The 21,411-nt window shown below is 38.7% G+C and overlaps 1 protein-coding gene across 3 annotated transcripts in view; it reads left to right on the forward strand.

Annotated features, from left to right (window-relative positions):
- Nucleotides 1-12,441: 12,441 nt before the first annotated feature.
- LOC124280397 (lachesin-like) overlaps nucleotides 12,442-21,411 on the forward strand; it is a 46,894-nt gene continuing 37,924 nt past the window's right edge. For all 3 annotated transcript variants that reach the window (XR_006899672.1, XM_046716303.1, XM_046716304.1), the window contains exon 1: nucleotides 12,442-13,070. Coding sequence is in view for 2 of the 3 variants with exons in the window: in XM_046716303.1 (XP_046572259.1) it covers nucleotides 12,986-13,070 (85 nt within the window). In the remaining variant the exon portion in view is untranslated. The remainder of the gene's footprint in view (nucleotides 13,071-21,411) is intronic.

Consider the following 21,411-nt stretch of genomic DNA (forward strand, 5'->3'; position numbering starts at 1 on the left):
AGTGGAGATTCCGGGGAAAATAGGTCCACACCACGCCTGTATCAGTGGAGATTCGGGGAGAAATGGAGGTCCACACCACGCCTGTACCCATCCGTGGAGAAATGGATTCCGGATTCCGGGGAGAAATGGAGGTCCACGCCTGTACCACGCCTGTACCCATCAGTGGAGATTCCGGGGAGAAATGGAGGTCCACACCACGCCTGTACACCAGTGGCCTGTACCCACGCCTGTACCATATAGAAATGGAGGTCAGTGGAGATTCACCAGGTCAGACTCGATCACTGGAAGACCGCTGTTAAAAATGTGAACGTTCTAGTGATGAAAGTTCATCCCAAACGTAGAATGTTACTTGTTTGGCAGATGAAGGTGTTTAAAGTGCTGTTTTCAGTTAGTGTTTATCTTGTGCAGAAAAACACCCACACATTGCAATTTTCTGAAAACTGTATATCAGTGTTTGTTACCACCGACATGTGAAAACGCTTCAATCTCCTGCTGAACATGAATGTCTTGTTCTATAACATCATCATCCTGCGTGTTGTATTTGCAGCACACATCAACATGAAGCTTAAGCCGCTTTACTTTGTTTTGATCTGATTTTCGATTTGTCTCACTGGCCTAGTTGACAAATGTCAATAGCAATCGCCATAAAGTCCTTACAACATCGCTTAAATATGCAAAGCAAGCATTTGTTTATTTTGTTGACATATCTCAAAGATAATTTGAAACTCGTCTGTCAAATGCGTATTTCTCCGACTGACAGCCAATGGTTTAAATTTCTTTGAAAATACATGAAACCATAGTCCAAAGTTGAAACAATGTTGTTTTAGCGTGGGCATATACGGTGTTACTGCACAACGTGTAAATGTAGTGAGTCAGGGATATACGGTGTCACTGCACAACGTGTAAATCTAGTGAGTCAGGGATATACGGTGTTACTGCACAACGTGTAAATGTAGTGAGTCAGGGATATACGGTGTTACTGCACAACGTATAAATGTAGTGAGTCGGGGATATACGGTGTAACTGCACAACGTGTAAATGTAGTGAGTCGGGCATATACGGTGTTACTGCACAACGTGTAAATGTAGTGAGTCGGGCATATACGGTGTTACTGCACAACGTGTAAATGTAGTGAGTCAGGGATATACGGTGTTACTGCACAACGTGTAAATGTAGTGAGTCAGGGATATACGGTGTTACTGCACAACGTGTAAATGTAGTGAGTCAGGGATATACGGTGTTACTGCACAACGTGTAAATGTAGTGAGTCAGGGAAGTACGGTGGTACTGCACAACGTGTAAATGTTGTGAGTCAGGGATATACGGTGTTACTGCACAACGTGTAAATGTAGTGAGTCAGGGATATACGGTGTTACTGCACAACATGTAAATGTAGTGAGTCAGGGATGTACGGTGTTACTGCACAACGTGTAAATGTAGTGAGTCAGGGATAGTTGGAACATAATCTCCTTAGTCATTCTGGGCCTTGTTCCACATTTTTCTTTTCCAGATATCTGAATAATGTTTTATCCCTAAACCAAGTGCATTAACAAATGGAGTTCATTGTAGAAACTGCACGCCATATTTACCATGTTACTGCGACCAAAACGAACCTTTACGTGTGCTAGTTTGGCTCAGTCTCAGTGCATCTGTGACCCAACAACATAGTGTCAAAGTGACATCTACCTCACACTAACACATATTTAATACTTGACCGCGAGTACCAACACTCAGGTAAAGTAGACGTTTGTGACTGCATTAAACGTTTTAATTCTAGATTGTTTTTAACGCGCCATGTTTGAGAAAACCTCTTAATGATCAGTTGTGCGTGTGCCTGTTTGATTGTTATGTGTGTATTCAGGTATAGAGTAAAGGAGCCGTAAATCTAACCATTTACGATCAGCTCTTTGAACAGATTTTACGTTGATAAGGGGTTGCTATGTTTATAGTTACAGTCCCTTTCTGTTTCAATCTGGAAATCGATTGGACATAATACGTCTTTAATAGCCCGACGTTAATAGCCAGGAATTAACTGTTAGCATTGTGTCAGATGGCGTCTATTTGCACGGAACACCTGTCTATTGCTTCTGATCATATGCAGGAGTTTGGCTCAGATCGACACATGCTCATTGCGTTGTTGCCAAGCAGATTGCAAAATTGTACCCGAGCAAAGAGGATACCATTTACTTGAATCATTCAGTGACCAAGTGTGAAGTGCTATATGGCAACATTCGTTGTTGAAGATTCGTGTTGTCTGTTAGTATAGATTGGTGTGCAGATCGTTGTCTTCAACAACACAAATTAAATGGATGGTAAGCATATACCTATAATGACAGTACCTTGTATATTTACAAGAGTGTCTACCTTTGCTGAAACCTCTACTAAAGACTATTCACCATGTTAGAATCCAGGTTCCTGCATGCCGTATTTTGTCGTTGAGATGCTGATTTTTGTGGACATCGCAACACTGGTCCTGGTAGTTGTATCACAAACACACTATCTGATGTGTTTTACTCTCATATACAGAACAGAAGATGTTATTCTAAGGATGTTAATGCCTGATGTATTCCATTGGAAAGTGTAATTCTGCTTTCGTTGTCAAAATTATGATTACACAATGCCATTTAGAAAGTGGTCAAATGTAACATATGTTACATATCTGTAAAGTACAGATTCTCTTACTTTTGTTGGGTTGAGTTCCATTCGGGATTCGAACCCATACCCTCAGAGTCAGCCACCTAATCGCCAGCACACAAAGTCAGCCGCCTAATCCGCTCAGCCACCGCGACTTCCAGACTACCAAATGTCCGACTTCCATTTTTTTTGTGGAAGTCGCAGTGGCTGAGCGGGGTTAGGCGGCTGACTTTGTGTGCTGGCGATTAGGTGGCTGACTCTGAGGGTATGGGTTCGAATCCCGAATGGAACTCAACCCAACAAAAGTAAGAGAATCTGTACTTTACTAAGAAAGTGTAATCCCATATATAACATATGGTATATTAAAATCATGTGTAAATCACATCAGTTGTGTTTAGGGTCTAATATTTATGTCTGCGTCTACCTCAGGTATGAATTTCATTTAGTTTTCGAAGTGTTCTGATCAAACAATCTATCACCTCCGACATATAACAAGATATAGTTGATGAGCTGTATTTCCGAAAATAGACATATCGACAGCTTCACAACTCTAATTAAGGGACATCAGATATTTGATAGAGTTGTTGTGACGTTTGGATTTGTAAAGTATGGCAGAAACGTGTATTTTAACCCGCAAAAGAAACGACTTGCGGTAAGATTATACGATAGTATCATGTCATTCAGTACATGTGATATTGGAAGGAAGTTTGACAAGTTGAAATTTAAACTAGTTAATTAAACTAGGAGCTAGATATGCTCTTGCATATACAGTTGGCTAGTTCCGCGATGGTTGGAGAGATGAGTGGTTTTCATTAGTTAACATCCAGATGTAGACGCATAGGAAATTCTGGTAAATGTGATTAGAGCCTGATATCATGTAAATTGAAAATGAAATCTGAATAAGTGAATTTGTTTGAGATACAGTTCAGACGGCATGCTCATTGTTTGTGCACCCAACTTGCCCCTGCTATGCGTATGTACACTAGCGTCTCCCATGACGGCCAAATGTCATCTTTAACTACAGACTTTATTTCTGACAGTATTGAAACAAATCTTAACTCTTCGAGAGAACGACAGGTTTTGGACAGTGAGCAGAGCTTCTTTCTAGTCAGAAGGTGCTTCATTTGATTGGATTACATGTTAACCTTTGTGCAAGACGTACATTACAATAGTTCTACTGCAGGGTATGTAAACACCAGATCGGTCATCAAATATGATGGGAGTGTCTACAGAGGTAGGCAAGCCACTCCATCAGCCCTTCAGTCGTACATGCAAATACCTGTTACCGTGGCAACTGTGGCAAAATCTAATGTATGGTCTGTCCGGGAGGCTTGAAATATTGCAACCATTCACTTATTCCAGGAAGCAACTGTCTTTTTCCAAAAGACAATATTTTTGCCTCAAACTGTGTTCTCAAATAGTGGGATGGTTTTGCTCATGTGTACATATGGTAGGTGAATCCCACCGAAGTGTTCTGGACGGTACAAATACTGACAACCTCACGATAAGCCGTTCATGGTGTAAGACATATCTGACTACATTCCTATTTCCAAAAACATACAAACATTACATGTAAACTGTAGACTTGAACATTAGTCAAGCACCGCCCTCTTTTTACTGTAATATAAGAACGGAAACCAATTGTTGTCTATCTTTGGAAATCAAAATACACGTATTTAAATGGTATTTGTAACATAATTTACTCCGAGTAAGACCAAACTGAAATTTGGAAACACTTTACTTTCAATCTGTTAGAGGAATAGACAAAAACGTGAATAGCAACAATCCTCATGCTAGAAATCAAGCGTCGAGTTTTCAGCATCGGAAACCTCTGCCGTTACTCATGGAACGCGCCAATACCTGCAGATTTTCAGCAAGAACCTTGCGTCTGAGATGGTCTCAAAGATGGTTTGTGGGTTTGTATCGGGTGTGTTTTCATGACATCGTATGGCGTTCTGTTGCCAATGGGCGATGACGGCTCGAGAACGATGAGGCCTACCGTTGCCATGCATCAACATGGGTCAACTTGCAAAGGGATTGTTGTCAATATTTATCAGACTAATGAACCCTAAGCCGTAACTTCAAGTGCGGTCCACAGCCTCCTTCTGACGGTACTGGTGGAGTGTCCCAATACTCATATAATACATGTCTTGAACACCACAATTAACCCGACACCAAGACAACATAACGCATGCACATTCAAATGCCTCTCGTATACATGCACTCAGCACACACATACTAACACTGGCATATGTGACACGGTTTGATGCAATTAAGTTGATGTAGATATGTATTTACAAATCTAACAAAATGTCCCTAATGACCCCACCCTTAAAATGGCCGATCCTCTCTGTGTGTGGAGATAAAACAAGGACTAAATGGGCTTGAAAGATAACTGGTGTACCCTATATTGAAGTGAACACACCCAGTGAGAATAACCTGAAAAGAAGAAGAGCTTTGATGATAATACTCATCGTACAACTCCTTACATATCTAATGCAGCCTGAAATGAGATATCCTGGTGTTGTAGATACATAATTGTTTTATGAATCAGAACATTACACAAACAGTAATTAGTAGTTACTAAAATATACAAATGACATTATTCTATTCACAACATTTACAGCTAAATGATAAAATACGATTAATATTTTACAGGACTATTCTCTACATAAACACATATTTATGTGGTGAGAAGAATTATATTAACATTTCGCGTCCTATGAGACTATGTGGTCTGGGCCCCTATTATGTTGCTATAACGACCACAACCACGGTGCTAGAAATACCAAATACCGATAATCAGTACAAATATTTAGTAATAATTGGTATAATAAATTGGTATTATTAACCTTACTTTGGCCCCGAGCGTTTATGAAAAACACTAGCATACGAGATGAAAAAAACCATCTAAGAGTTTACTACAACAAAAACAAACAAAAATACATTTAAAGGTTTATGTCAAGAAGTTGTTTTTCTGATACAAATGAACATAATAAGTAACAACATTGTAGAATCGTTCTCATACGACTTTGAAGAAGGACACGCATAGTATTCCCATATATTCCTATACATTCAGATATTCATGAACACGTAAGGATGGAGTTTACAATGACAGGGCTCATGATCAGCATATCAAACACAACATTGTTTAGCGAGTTAATGTCGTTAATGGAGACGTTGTTACCGTAGTTTCTGGTTAGTTAACGTGTGATTACTTTCAACGTCTAGACACAAAAGCTTACGTCTGCAAAGTAAGACGTTCCTAAGAGCAGAGTGGGGTATTGTTTTAGGCAGTAATTACCACTGATTCCAGTAGTATGTTGCTGGACTAAATCAAGACAACAGGAAGAAGACCTAGGAACACAGAAACTAGTCGATAACCCCTAAATATATTACAGAAACAAATAATTAGCCAATTAAATCCGGGATTCTGACGTTCCGTGACGTTATGGAACTGGTGTTCTCAGTTATCAGGATTCCCGTGTCTCCGGTAGGAGAGCCTGGGGGTAGGCAAGGAACTAGTTACGTGTAGGTAATTATTGCTGTATGGGGGTTCTCGAGTACATGCAGGGAATGTCTGTTGAATTAGAACCTTTGAGGAGTTTCGCGTGATAGGTGAATGGTTGAAAGGAGCGTTTGAACTTTGATGAAGTGATCATTTGTCATTTGTAGACTTTGTTCCACATCGCGGAAGTGTCATTTAGGAAGAGGAAGTTATCAGTCAGATATAATAAGCTTCGTGCGGTATATCACGGTTTCAGACGAGATATATATTGTAATGCTATTAACGGTTTCCTTATTTACTGTGACAATGCATTTTGACAGCAAGGTTTAGAATTTGAATTAAATGATAAAATAGAAAAGCAAACATGCACTTCGGGAAGCATGATCTTGCGTAACTTCAAGGCACACACTGTCTGGCGTGTATTTAATGTACATATCAATTACTGAAACACAAAGTATTTAATTATCAATGACACCTCACATTAATGCAGGCTTAAATATTTATAATATTCCTTCGATAGGGTTAATGGTTACTGTGAGCAATTAGCTGCAGTATAATGGCATCAAATTAATTTTGTTTTTGAAAATTAACCTTTTCGGCATTTACTCTAATCGCTTTGAAACCATAAACCTGCATTAAAGGATACGCAAGTACGTTGTAATGGTTTAATAATCAGGTATTTCAATCCCTCTTCTTCCGGATTGCATTCACGTTGTCTCTACAACATACAAGCAAAGCAACAGGAACAACGTGCACACCTTAATGACGACTCATTAATTAATGTATCGTCTAGTTCCTATGTTCCGAACGTTGCACCAGCATGCACATATGAGATAAATGGAAGCGGTGATTGTGTAACGAGGTGTTCGACACACACCAACTGATTGAAACCACGTCTGCGTGGGAAGACCGGGATGAATACTTTACGAGTTGTGACTAGCAAATGATTTGTTTTAAAAATATGGCCACATTATGTTGAGACATTGTATGATGCCAAGATATCAACTGGCATAGTCACGCAGAACATTTTCGCTTCATAATTATTCCCTAAAATGCATAATAACATAATTGAAAATTACCTGTGTAGCATATAAATAATTCAACAGTCCTCGTCTAACTACCCACAGCAGGCACAACCAATGCAACAATTACAACTTATGTTACATAACAAACCATTTGTCCCGGAGATGCTGTATTCTTGCTATTCGATGAAACTACCAAGGGACATAATTCTGGCTTTGATCGTAACTGTTGGCCTATCATGTACAGTTATTTGTTTGCCCAGATGTCTTAAATTGCTCACCCTTGCTCTCAAGGTCAATAGAATATAACCACTGGTCCAATAGAAATAACTTAAGCGACCAATTACCAGCCAATTGTATTACTCAATCTTGTTACAATGATAATGAAGCTATTGATTTTCTCTGCGATTTGCCCAAGTCGATATTTTAGACACAACATGTGATCCCCAGGCCAAATGTCTAGTCTTTAGGGGGAATTAAGGCAATGGGTATTTAGATAGTCGTAAACTACCCTTTTGATGTCGTGAGCCAAGATCTTGAACCGTTCCACAAACATTTGTTCAGGTTTTAAGAACACCTCTTGTAACAGGTAATGAAACCTTTGGTTCCCAATTCTAAAACTGGTTCTTTAAGTTTACTCTTGGATAAAACGCTTAAGCGTTCCTTATTAGGAACAGTACACAATTTCCCGTCCGATGTAGACTCCATCCGTGCAGGGGTGTTTAAAGATGTGAGTGATTATGTCCAGCTCGGATTACAACATTCTTCTGATGTCTGGTGAATGTATTATTTTATGATTGTGACAGTTGTCTCACAGGATCAGTGGTAGGATTTTAAATTTCTTGTGAAAGAAGTTACACACGTACGGCAGTGGTTCAATATACCCCTGAAAGCACCGCTAGACACTGTGTTATACAGTATAACCAGAAATTATTGAGAATTTGAAGATTTTAAAAATTTTTTTCACTCATTACTCACGTATTAAATGTGAATATTAGCAGAACATAACTCCAGATTCAAAGACAGGTGAACAGTTAGTATTTTGTCAAGTCACCATGGGCAGCAATGCAGGCTTCAATGCGGCGGGGCATACTACTCATCAAAGAAGTTAGAAAGTCGTGGTCCATGCTGTCCCAATATCGGACCACCTCTTCTTTCATTTCAGCAATATTTGTCGGATTTTTCTTATTGACACTTTCCTTCATAAGTCCCCAAACATTATTCTATTGGATTTAGGTCAGGGCTATAGCTTGGCCAATCTAATAATGTCATATTTTGGGTCCGAAACCAGGCCTGTGAATGCTTTGAACGATTTTTTGGGTCGTTGTCTTGCTGGAAAATCCAAAAATGTCCATAGAACACGTGAGCAGATGGAAGTAAATGTCCCTCGAGAATATTTGTGTACCACTCACTGTTCATATTCCCTTCAAATACACAGAGGGACGTTCCCCTAACACAGACATGCCACCCCACACGTTAAATTTTGGACTGTGCTTTGGGCGCTGATACAAAGGTTTTTCGGTTTGTTTGGTCCAGAATTTCTGTGTATTAGGAAACAGCCACACAGAACTTTTATCTGAGAAAATCACATTGTCCCAGTTAAAATTTCTATGCTGTAAGCACCAGTTCAACCTTCGCTCCTTTTGTTCAGGTTTCATGATCGGTGATGGAATTCCTTGACTTTTCTGCCAACCCATTGCATGCAGTGCTAATTGTCTCCTTACAGACAACCACAGTTCCTCTATCAATCATATCCAGCCAAAGGTTTTCTAAACTCCTTCGTTTGTTTTTAGAAACAAGAATACCAAGCCGCCTCCTGTCACCGACAGTCAATTTTCTTGGCCTACCTGCGCAATATTTTTCAAAACACGATAAACAGTGGACAAAGGGATGCCTGTTCTACTTGAAATCACTTTAGCTGATCTGATGTCCTTGTTATAATACTCTAAAATCAACTTCCTCTTCTCTAAATCATCCATACTGAGGATCACTGAAAATGTCGTCTGCTAGCAAGTAAACAAAGGGGGATAACTCTTCACAAACTAATGAAAAAGGATTAACGGAGTTGTCTCTCTTGAATGAAACCAAGCACTTGATAGCTGGTCAAGGTTGTTTATACTAGAAATCCAATTATACATATTCCTAAAATTCTCAATAATTTCTGGTCATACTATTGTTGGTGACTGTCGGTTAGCCCATGGAACTGTCTTGTTTTAATTATTCATATATGCTAAATAAACTCAAAATAAGTAGTGGTACACTAAAATACCTTACAAATTTGACAGACATTTGTTTCTTCGTATGGTTGCATGATAATAATGAACGAATTACGAATACATTGTAACCGGTAAGTATGACAGCAGCTTTTATGACGATGGGAAGATGAGACATTTCAAATATGACGTTTTTGGAATAGTGGTATACCACCGCGGTTTGTAAAACATTGATTCGACGAGGCATACTGCGTGCAGGTCTCCCGATGTTCGATATGACGGAATCTTCCAAACTCCTATTGCAACGCCTGGCTAAATTCAGCCAACGTGATTGGGAGCCTATAAGCCTATATTGCACAAGTCTCACTAGTCATGTTCCAAGAGTTTTGAACGGTGGCATGGTCTTGGCTGGCTGCTGTCCATAGTGTGGATCTGATGCTGCTGTAGATGAGTGGTGAGGGAGCATGAGTATTGTTGTCCGTGAAAACATCTACAGACGGTGTCACTATGTACTGGCCACTGCATACTGACTTCTGCAGCAAGTTTCCAGCATTCCAGTAGATTGTAGTAGCACCTCACAGACGCTGCATTGTTGCTCCATACACAAGGCACGAAATCAAGTAAATTATATTAACTATATGATAAACAGAATCAAGAAGATTGGCAGAAAAAGTGTCAGGAATGACAATGCACTTGCATCGCGCATCTATGTTCAGCACGTGTAAACTATCGCATGTGTTTTGGTGTTTTACAGACGTAAAGGTCTTGCATGGGATGTTTGTCGTCAACACTTATCTCTATTGTAATACTTCTATATTTCATGATCTCCTACTTTTTTAAAGACTATATATGATTTTCAATATTTGCTTGGTTATTACTTCCACCCTTCACAACACTCTTTGTAAATTAATTTCCGTCTTTCTAATGAACGTAACAGCTTGTCTCTTTGAATGTATGTTTTTAATATTGTGACAGTAACATTCCTATGCATTTGTTCGTGATCATTCCCGAAAAGCCAGAATTCTTGCCTCTGTCTCAGACCTTCTCCCAACTCTCTCTCGCCTACCCTACAATACATGACCAGCCCCTAGGTCCATATAGTCGTGTGACTTTAAGAACATGCACGCCTTAGTACGGGATTCGCCCACTAGAGTTGTGTGGGCAATATGATATAGGTGGAATTAAGGCACGTTAGTCTCCGACCAATTGGCCATCAAAGCGAGTTTGATTCAAGCCATCCAGAAATACTCACAGACACAATATCACTGAGACAATAACAGTAACCTCAACGTCTTTGTGTAGACAGGAGATGGACCATAGCTGTGTACCATAGTCACTATGGTCAGGATAACTGACACATGCACGTACGCGAGAAATATATTATGAACTGTTCAGTCATATCCAACATAAAACAGAAACTTAGCATTTGTTTTCCCTGGATTTCTAAACAAACTATAAACCATAACTCAGCCAGTGCCTTTTACCATAATCAACTCGTAGAGTATGCAAACTTTTAAGGAGAGTAGCTACCTTTCGTCACCCTTCTGTATCAAAAGGTAGCTATTTTGCGTATGTTATGAGGAAATAGTAACATTAGCATTATCGTTTTAACATTTATATTTTTACTTCTACTACTACTACTACTACTACTACTACTACTACTACTACTACTACTACTACTACTACTACTACTACTACTACTACTACTACTACTACTACTACTACTACTACTACTACTACTACTACTTCTACTACTACTACTACTACTACTACTACTACTACTCTACTACTACTACCCGTGAAGGTCCGGGTTAGAATATTGATCTTCAGTAACCCATGCTTGTCGTAAGAGGTGACTAATCGGATCGGGTGGTCAGGCTCGCTGACTTGGTTGACACATGTCATCGGCTCCCAATTGCGCAAATCGATGCTCATGCTGTTGATCACTGGATTGTCTGGTCCAGATTCGATTATTTACAGACCACCGCCATATAGCTGGAATATTGCTGAGTGCGGCGTAAAACTCACTCACTCACTCACTACTACAACTGACTAATTCATAAAGCGCCTAATATCCACCACAGAGATGCTCAGTGGCGCTATGACAATATTGGCAATACTAGACTACGTAGCAACAAAATGCACTCTTCTGTATCGTTTGCAAGTAAAATCTGGGAATCTTTGGTAAAACTGAAGCTATTGTTAACTACAGAACTAGGTTATGTCTTCATAATACTGCACAGTATGTCTGGCGGCCAACGGAAACACATTCCTAATAATATTAATGACAAAATTTGCAATTTAATATTGCAAGAAACTTATTATGAACTCATTTAGTATTTAAGAAGCAGTTCGCTCGTAAGATTAACCTCACCTTGCTGAATGTGTGTGCTCCTGTAACCTTTGCCCAAAGTCAATGTAGATACACACCCAATTAATGAGCCACACGTTGGTACGATTCCGGTTATATTTATAACCATGTGCATGAAGACATAGAATGGGTGTATGTATTTGTAAGCACTTGAATGTAGAAACGACAACCTCAACAACAATGTGTGTGTGACGAGAGGTGAAAGTGGGTTTGCAGTCGCATTCAACACTCTGGGGGAAAACTAGCAGCAATGATCTATCTATATAGCCAACTGGAGATCAGATCTAATTAAACAGATTAAAGAGAATTTCATGAGCTTTCCTTTAGCCCTACTTGTCGATGGTTTCATTTTCTTTTGCCATCTAACGGAAATAACCGGAGATAAAAGGTTTTCAGTCATGTGAAAATGGTAGTCATTCTGCCAATTGAATATCGCCCGATGTGTGGGGAATAGGATGAAGAGGGGTAAAAAAAACTCCGTAGGAGGACAACACGCACTAGGGGAAGGATCTGAAATGAAGGGACGAGGGGTAAAGCAGGCACGCGCCACGGAGTCAGAGGGAGAGAGTAGAAAGATAATAGCCGCATCCTTAAAACTGAAACACATCAGAGACCCACCATCGGAAGTTGGGTAATTAGCCTAGCAAGGCAGTGACAATGTGTAACAATCGCACTGCATCGATCAGCTAAGATGTCCCGGACTTTTTGTTTCTGTATAGAAACAAGGAAGCAATGCATTATTCAGCAAGAGACTTTTACTGAAAAGTGTAATCTAGGACCTCGCAGTTTTAGTTCCTCATTGGTACAAGCTTCCTTCTCCATCATTGTCAAGCCACCAGGGGGGCGGTGCCGGAATCGCCCGAGATCTGACTGAGGCGGGCCTCCAACCATGTGTTATTGGTAGCCGACTTACAGGATCGCTCTACGTCTCCCCACAGCCCACGTGTCTCATTAGTGAAGGGATGTGAGAGAACGAGCGCGTTGTTGTTGAACATGTACAGCTACCGTCAGTTATCGCTCACTGTAGTCGTGTAATGACTCATTAACGCTACTCACTCTATTTATTGGGGTGTATGGATCGACAAAGTTAATACTACATTGGTATAGCTTGTTGAGTTTATACAATGATTCGCAATAGGAAAGAGGATGTTTATGTTTTCCTGTAGACCTGTTACTGCCGGTCCAACTGTTAACATCACCTACTTGTTGGATTGAGACATGTGGTGAGCACTCTCTCATGGATCTAGGAGTACTCCTGAGCACCATGGTAGATGTAGAGATCCTCCTGGCCGTGTGTCACCTCTGTGTGGCTTTCGAATTAGGTAAGTTACTTTTTAATACTTGTACATTTTGTGCAGTTTTTCTAGGAACAAAATAAACTTAACTGACGTGATTTAGTTCCCCGAAACGTAAGGAGATAGCGAGTTGTCTTGACTGTTGATTATGACCATTATGTCAATAGGATTAAATAAGGTGGCACTTGTGTAGGTTTCACACATTTGTGAACACCTGCAAGCTGATATGAACTAAAGGATACCGCTGGGTCTTTATAGTCTTAGTTCCTGTGATGACAAAATGGTACGTCTTACGATTATGTATGTGACGTATCACTAGTACGACACAGCTAATATCATTTTGATATTGAATTCGTTCGATGTGAACATTGGATTTGTTACAATGAGTGCGTCAGTAGTTACTGCTTTATGTGAACCAACAACGATAAGACAATGTGTTATGTGGTTTGACCCGGAACGAGCCAAGTACAAACAAATGCAAACTGATGCCACGTGTTGGAAGATGTATCTAATGCAGGCTAAACAAGAACCACACCTGACATGCCGGGACAAGGATGTGTTTCCCAGGGAATCACATGATCTGCTGAACCCCTATTGTCCTGAAGAAACCTTGATCTTTGTAGTGTTTCTGGTAAAATATACAGACATTCCATTTCTTTGACAGCCTCCGTTCTGAGGAATGGTTAGGATTCATGTTATGCCGAGCAGTTTGGAGACATTTAACTTTGCAGTACTCAAGTTAGGGGAAAGTCTAAACTGAGCCATGGTATAATGTGGCTTTAGAACAGCCACACAATATAGTCTACAAAAACAAACTTGCAGTGAAGTTTGTATTGCAAGAAAAGACTGCACGGAATTATGTAATCAGCGGTACACGTGTAATAAAAGCCCTATTAAAAAGACATGTGTTACAGAATAACGAGAGCCCAAAACAGGTAGAGCATCGGGTTGCTATTGACGCTGAAAAGGTCTTTGTCGGACATAGCTACACGACCATGTAACTCGATACGACCTTTAGCTTTCATACAAAGTTGTTCGAGGAGGATTTAAGAACGGTGTGCATTTAGTATTTATACAGAGTCGACCACGAAATGTCTGTGAGTGGGCCAGGTTACATCTGTCAGTTCGTGTTGACCGTATTGCAATGGACAATTATTGATTGAAGATAGCGAGGATGATGGCCACATGAGGATGTCATGAACACAATCACATCTAGATGATGTTCATATGAACGGCTGGCACTTGGGGATTCATGAATGGAAAGTGCAATTTTTGCCAACACATAAACCACCCTCTCGAGTCCATAAGCAAGCCAATATCCTATTTTCATAAAAATCATCGATGCGGCGTGGACAATATAACTCGTGGCTTTTGTTCAGATCAGTTTAATACTCATACAACAGGCAAACCGACCAAAACTTGTTCCAGGTCAGTCATAATATCCCGAATATTCACAGGTAACATAGAAGTATTAGTTTTCACGTTCCAAAAGAGATGTAGATACCCTGCAACGTACTCCGCGTACACAGCGTCAAGGCGGAGAAGGCGTCCCTGAAACACGTCATACAAACGTCGAATACCGCTTGCCTCGTACATCTTTTAATATCAAACTATTTACCAAATTCGTGATTGATTTATCTGACACACCCCGATTTTTAATATGCTGATTATTTTTCTGATAGTAAAGTGAAATTCGTCCTGGTCTCACAATTCCACAAATGAGTTTCTTCTTGTTGTTACGAATTGCTACCTTGACAAGATATTACAATATTGTAATAGCTTGCCAACATAATAGCCAAATATAATATGTTCATTACTTGATCGACCTTTCTTTTGAAAAGACAACATTCCTTGCATATATAAATACACCGTATGGATATTTTGTGGAAAACGGTTATAAAAGTGATAATTAAATTGTCTGAAACACGATATATAATCACGGCGTGTTGCCATTCCCTGGACATTATCTAATTAGCTGCGCGAAACACAATTGTGCCAACACCTCGGCAAGCTCAGTATCAATATTTGATGAGAAGATTCGTTACAAATGAGAGAGGAGTAGGTAATGTGTACGTGCTAAGCTCTAACTACTATCCCATAAAACCCAAAACAAGGATGCTTTTAAACATAATTGGGTAATTGCAAACGGACAGTCCCACTGTATCAGTAGCATGTACCCTTTGCGTGAACCATCGAAAATGTGATATACATCTCTCTCTGAAACTGTAACCGCGGACACAACTACGCTATGGAATAGTTCATGTTGCAATGGAAGTGGAGATAATTAGAAGAGTAGACTTCTCAACGATGCTTGGAATGGAGTGACTGATCACCACAATATTGAGTTTTAGTTATCGGTAATGAATTGATGCCTTTTACCTTTTGGCTTAATACACCTCAATCAAGATTCTTCTCTGGGGAAGCAATTACTGTGATTTTAAGATAGAAGTGCTCAGATGTAGGTTACACTACGACGACTACTGATTGTCATCTGTAATGTTTAGTTCAAATATTATAATTTGTGAACTATGAATGACAATCGCTGTCCGTATTATTTCGAAAGGCTAAGCTACATGCAAATGTACATAAGTGCATCATGTAGCTCTGATACGTATCTGTCTTGGACCGCTACTCTTCCATAAATTAAAGATGCTAAAGCCGCAAAATTGTAAATTGCCCCTTTTCATCTAATGACCGAGAATAGCTGCCAGATTGCTGTGCCGCGGCGTTAAGCAATAATCACCTACTCACCTGTTTGTGTCTACATCTTTGTCATTGGGAAGCGACAGCATGACCACTTTTAAAGCGCTGTTCGTGGCTGACTGTGATGCACGTACATCAAGAACCAAACATCGACCCCATGCCAGTACAAATATGCATTCTTACATTTGTATATAAAACACAATGGTATTCGACTGTATGTGTTTGATGCAGCATCAATGTAGTACAACCCAGGTATATTCGCCATACGTGCTGCTAACGTTATCTCGTTAGCCTGAACCAATTACGTTACGAATAAGTGATAATAAATAGATATAAAGAAAATGATACACTTTTCTTGTTTACAAAGTATACACGCTTTTCTTGTTTACAAAGTATACACGCTTTTCTTGTTTACAAAGTATACACGCTTTTCGCGCAATCTATAATTTGTATTATTTAAATAGTTTTTCCTGGTCAAGCGATATAACACAAGTTCACAGGATTTGTGTAATTAAGAGACTGTATGAAGAATCAATCCAATTGGCTGACCATGACATGGAATGGTGGCGCTCCAATTGCGAGGTCGTGGAGACTCATTTCTCATTTATCACAGTAGTACACATTTACAACCAGGTGACGGCATTGGTGTTCAATCAACCTTAGATGGGTGTATTGTTTTACCATTAGTAGCTGGCGGGAGCAGTAGGTTAATAGGTTCTCTAATTGTGAACATACCAGTTAATTCACACAGTAGAATGGGATTCAGCCTTGGCAAACAGGCGATCTTGGCCTGTTTGATTCATGTCTGCAACACCATGTTTTGTGTGAACCAACTTGCATGTCACAGTAGACACCTTATATAAGTTTATGACTGCACTGATTACAATGTTGCAGGGTAACACCACGGGCTTACCACAGCGTCAGTATCTAGGCCGAAACTCAGGGAAACAATGGAACTTGAGAACTTCGACTAACTAATTTAAACTTTTTATCTTTGGCTATTCAATAATTACTGTTTTCAAACATATGTTTCACTTTCAATAGGACAGAACCGCTTTCATATATTGAAAACATACATACATGCATACATACATACATACATACAAACAGACACATACACACATGCATACATGCATACATACATACATACAAACACACACATACACATGCATAGATGCATACATACATACATACATACATACATGTTTGTATTGTGTTTGATAGTGTTTGTATATTGTTTGATAGTGTTTGTATATTGTTTGATAGTGTTTGTATATTGTTTGATAGTGTTTGTATATTGTTTGATAGTGTTTATATTGTGACCACGGACTACTCACCGTCTATTTGCCCGCTTTTCTCGAACAGCCAATGCTTCAAACACGTCAAGGCGAACATCTGATTTATCTCGTCAATTAAATATAAAAAAATATTACTTTTGAAAAAAGAAAAGAAATGATCGATAAAGAAATACAATAAGTAAAACATGTTTGCCCTTTCATTATTTACCTGTCAGTTTTCTGAAAACCGAAATTCTTTTAAAACGAAAATCATCTGATAAATAATCTGTTTGATTGGCATTTAGAAGTTGGTGACTAATAAGAAAGTAAGATTGTTTATGGATAACAACGTCTTTTATTATATATGATGATGATATATACTCTTGCTTGACAACGGTATAAGAATTCATACCGAAACGTCGCATCATATATAATAAAAGAAGTTGTTATCCATAAACAATCTTACTTTCTCATCTGTTAAATAGATATTGTGAAGTCACGAAGAACAAAGAAATTCATTCAGATCATCATCACAACCCCTTGTGTAAATCTAAACCTCTATCGAACCATTTCACAAATAACGATGCGTTCCTAAAGTCAAAGCTAGCTTACGGGAATAATAGGACTCTAACATGGATCTAAATACAGTAATTACGCCTAGACAAGGGCAATTACTCTGCCCTTCCTTATCCAAAGACGTTTTTCTTTGTGAGCTCGCTAACGCATCTTCGATTCAATTAAGAGCTCCTCCTTTTGTAAGTGAATCGAAAACTGTTCAAATAAAACTGATTTTGTTCCGCAATGCAGTTAACTCCCGTGCTAATATAGATTGATAGATTTGCGAGTGTGCATCGTGAGGTAGATCTGGCATTATCCAAGCCAGTGGGATGATTAAGGAAAAAGTAACGACATGGGCAAATAGAGTTGAACATAACTACGGAACTGATATGTCCACATCCATGCAAGATTTGTTTATGTTAAATCACATTTTGAAAACCTAAAATGCCTAGCTTTTCATGAATGCCTGTTTGACGACTAGCGTTGAAAGGTGAATGTTTATTTAGATTGATGTCAAGCCATGTTCCCGCGAAGCAGGACAAAAACATATTGCCTCTGTTACAAAGGACGACTGCACTGAGACTGTGACGAAGCCCCAGAAGACACTGTTTGGCAACAGGAAGCAAAACAAATAGGATTAGCGTGACGCATGGGGTTCACTGTGTAGTTGGACTGGAGGCGACATGAAGCCCATGGAAGGTGATACTGACATGTCAGAGTATAACAAGCTGGCAGCATGGAAAACGTCATGTATAGTATAGAAATGAAGAAATAGTTATATTTTGGTTAAAGTGAAATGCCGTTGATTCCGAATAAAGAGTCAAAACCACCGTCAAGATGTTCATTTGTTATTGTGAATTATTGATGCAGTCAAAATATCTGGTCTGAGATATATGACGAAAACGTTCTCGTTATCAGGGTATGCAGATAACAGTTGTATGTGACAGAAATGTGTCCTGCACATGGTGTTGATGGAAATACTATAATATATTGTACAGTTCAGACATTTCTTTCATACTGACTATTGGACATTTAGAGTAAGCGAACCAACAGGTCGACATTGTTATTGCTGCAAGAATGATAAGAATTTACTATAATGTTGGAATCAATGACATCAACATAGCATCAGAGATCACCAGTGCCTCGGGACCATCAAGGGACAATCACGTGGCTATTTCTCAAAACATAGAGGCCATATAGAGCAAGATATTATATCGCCTTCAGCATTTATTAACCTAAAATGTTTTCATACTGACCATATGATAATGATGTTGGTTTGTAAATGATGTATTTTCTCTGTCGTTACATTTTCATTGTAATACTAAAACGGTGACCTCTCACTTACCGAAGCAAACAAATACTGAAGGATAGATAGTCGAATGTGTATGTGAGAAACCTGACGTTGTCTACAAAAAATACTGTAAATTTTGCCTCCCAAATTCAGACGATCTCACGTTCTAAAATCCTTTGTTTTGCCATTTGGTCAAGGATACCAATTCCCAAACTGAAATCTAAACGAGCCAAGACCTCTATTATTCCAATTAGCATATCACCTTTAAACAAATGTTATATCCCAGTGGCCTAAGCTTTTGAACACCATCTATACAGCATTTGCTATAAGTATGTTGTAGCCCTTAATGCTGTAAAACAGCAATATCTGTTTCTTCAATGTCTATGATAAGCGTTTAATCCTCTTTAAGTATTATGTTTTGCGTATTAGTTGTGATACTGTGATAAATAAAGCAATCACATAAGCAATAAAGCATATGTTACATTATTTTATCATATTTCATCGGGCTTGCTTATCACTATTCTGTTAAATGTACACCTTGGAATTCATAGTAGTCGGTCTGCTATAATCAGCCCTCAGTAGGAAATGTGTGTTGTTCCTTCTAATTAGGCGCAAGCTTTATATTCACGTAGGATTTGTGTATGCTGGATAAAGACACCATATGTGTTACAGAGAATTATATAAATACATGTATATACTTTTGAAACAATGTAACGGATGCAAATTATTAGCAAGATATTGATTTCTGAGGACATTTGAAAATTGGCATTATAAAACTAAATGGCACCCGTCACCTATACAAGATAAGATAACACAATAAATTTATATTCTCAACCTACACTGTCGACCAGTTTCTATTCGTAGGTGATGATTACCTTATCTTTACCGAGTTAAACTGAAAACAGGGTTTACAGGCATAATGTGTATGGGTCAATGATAGACAGCTGCTTAAGCACAATGAAAACGTTTTTGTAGGAGTCATCTCTTGATTCCAGATAACAGTAGTATATTGTTTAATTGTATACGTCAACCGTGAAGTACTGTGGTAAACGACGATGATAATTGAAACTTACGCTCTCATGTATACCTTTGATACACGTTAACAATGGTAACACTGAGGGTTACATATGATGTATGTTATACATAACCTGCATTCACCCGCCTATTTGGTGGAAGTAAAACTTCACTTGAACATAAAAGTATTCCGGTGTATATCATCATTTCTTACGAATATCTTCTAAGTTCCCTGTACTTTCATGACATTTTGTACACACCTCTCGGTAGATATACAGAGTATTATTGTATATTTGACATAGTGATATGTATCTTGCATATATACTTACTTGAAATAGAGCGGTAAATATCATCTGTAAATGTAGCAGCTGTTGAACCCATAGAATGTTTAACAGTGTCATCTTTTCAATCTTAGACCCTTGTATTATGCTTAGATGTTTGTCCCCCCTTACTTGAAGGAAGGGTCAGGTTACTCTACTATTGACAGAAATTAATCCTGCTGTACACACAGTATGCGACTTACCAAACGGGAATGCTACAAAGATGTTGATATTTTGATTTGTTCATTTTATTGTTATTTTAGGCTGATTTGTATCCAGGACTTTCTGATCAGTAGAACTGTTTAATCCGTGACCAATAGCATTAAATTTTGGAAACAGCGTCAGACATTAACTTAATAGTAACATGTTTACTTAATTGTAATGATACAACATTGGCGACCGCGGTATATCTGGGCATCCTATTTGAAGCTGCATCCATATTGCAGTAATTCAAATTGAATTTATCACCAAGCTATCAGCCAATATCAGTCATCCCCAGCACACTCATACATGTTCCTGAAACTGCCTAGTGGAGTAGAGCACTTGTCTTCCTTTTTGAGTAGAGGTCGAGAGTTATTTAGAACATTCCCTGGTGGCCTAATCGAAATTCGAAATATGAATATGGCATCACAGCATGTATATAATCAGATGTACAACAGACATGTTCTACAATATATTTGGACATATACATAATTATATAACATGCATGTTCAATATGGGTAATGAAGTCTGTACTATAGAAACATACATATATAGCAGACATGTACAGTGTGGGTAATGAAGTCTGTACTATAGAAACATACATTTATAGCAGACATGTACAGTGTAGGTAATGAAGTCTGTACTATAGAAACATACATATATAGCAGACATGTACAGTGTAGGTAATGAAGTCTGTACTATAGAAACATACATATATAGCAGACATGTACAGTGTGGGTAATGAAGTCTGTACTATAGAAACATACATATATAGCAGACATGTACAGTGTAGGTAATGAAGTCTGTACTATAGAAACATACATATATAGCAGACATGTACAGTGTGGTAATGAAGTCTGTACTATAGAAACATACATATATAGCAGACATGTAATGAAGTCTGTACTATAGAAACATACATATATAGCAGACATGTACAGTGTAGGTAATGAAGTCTGTACTATAGAAACATACATATATAGCAGACATGTACAGTGTAGGTA

The sequence above is a fragment of the Haliotis rubra genome, unplaced genomic scaffold, assembly GCF_003918875.1.
Source record: "Haliotis rubra isolate DU_JTF1 unplaced genomic scaffold, ASM391887v1 Scf267, whole genome shotgun sequence".
Taxonomy (NCBI): domain Eukaryota; kingdom Metazoa; phylum Mollusca; class Gastropoda; order Lepetellida; family Haliotidae; genus Haliotis; species Haliotis rubra.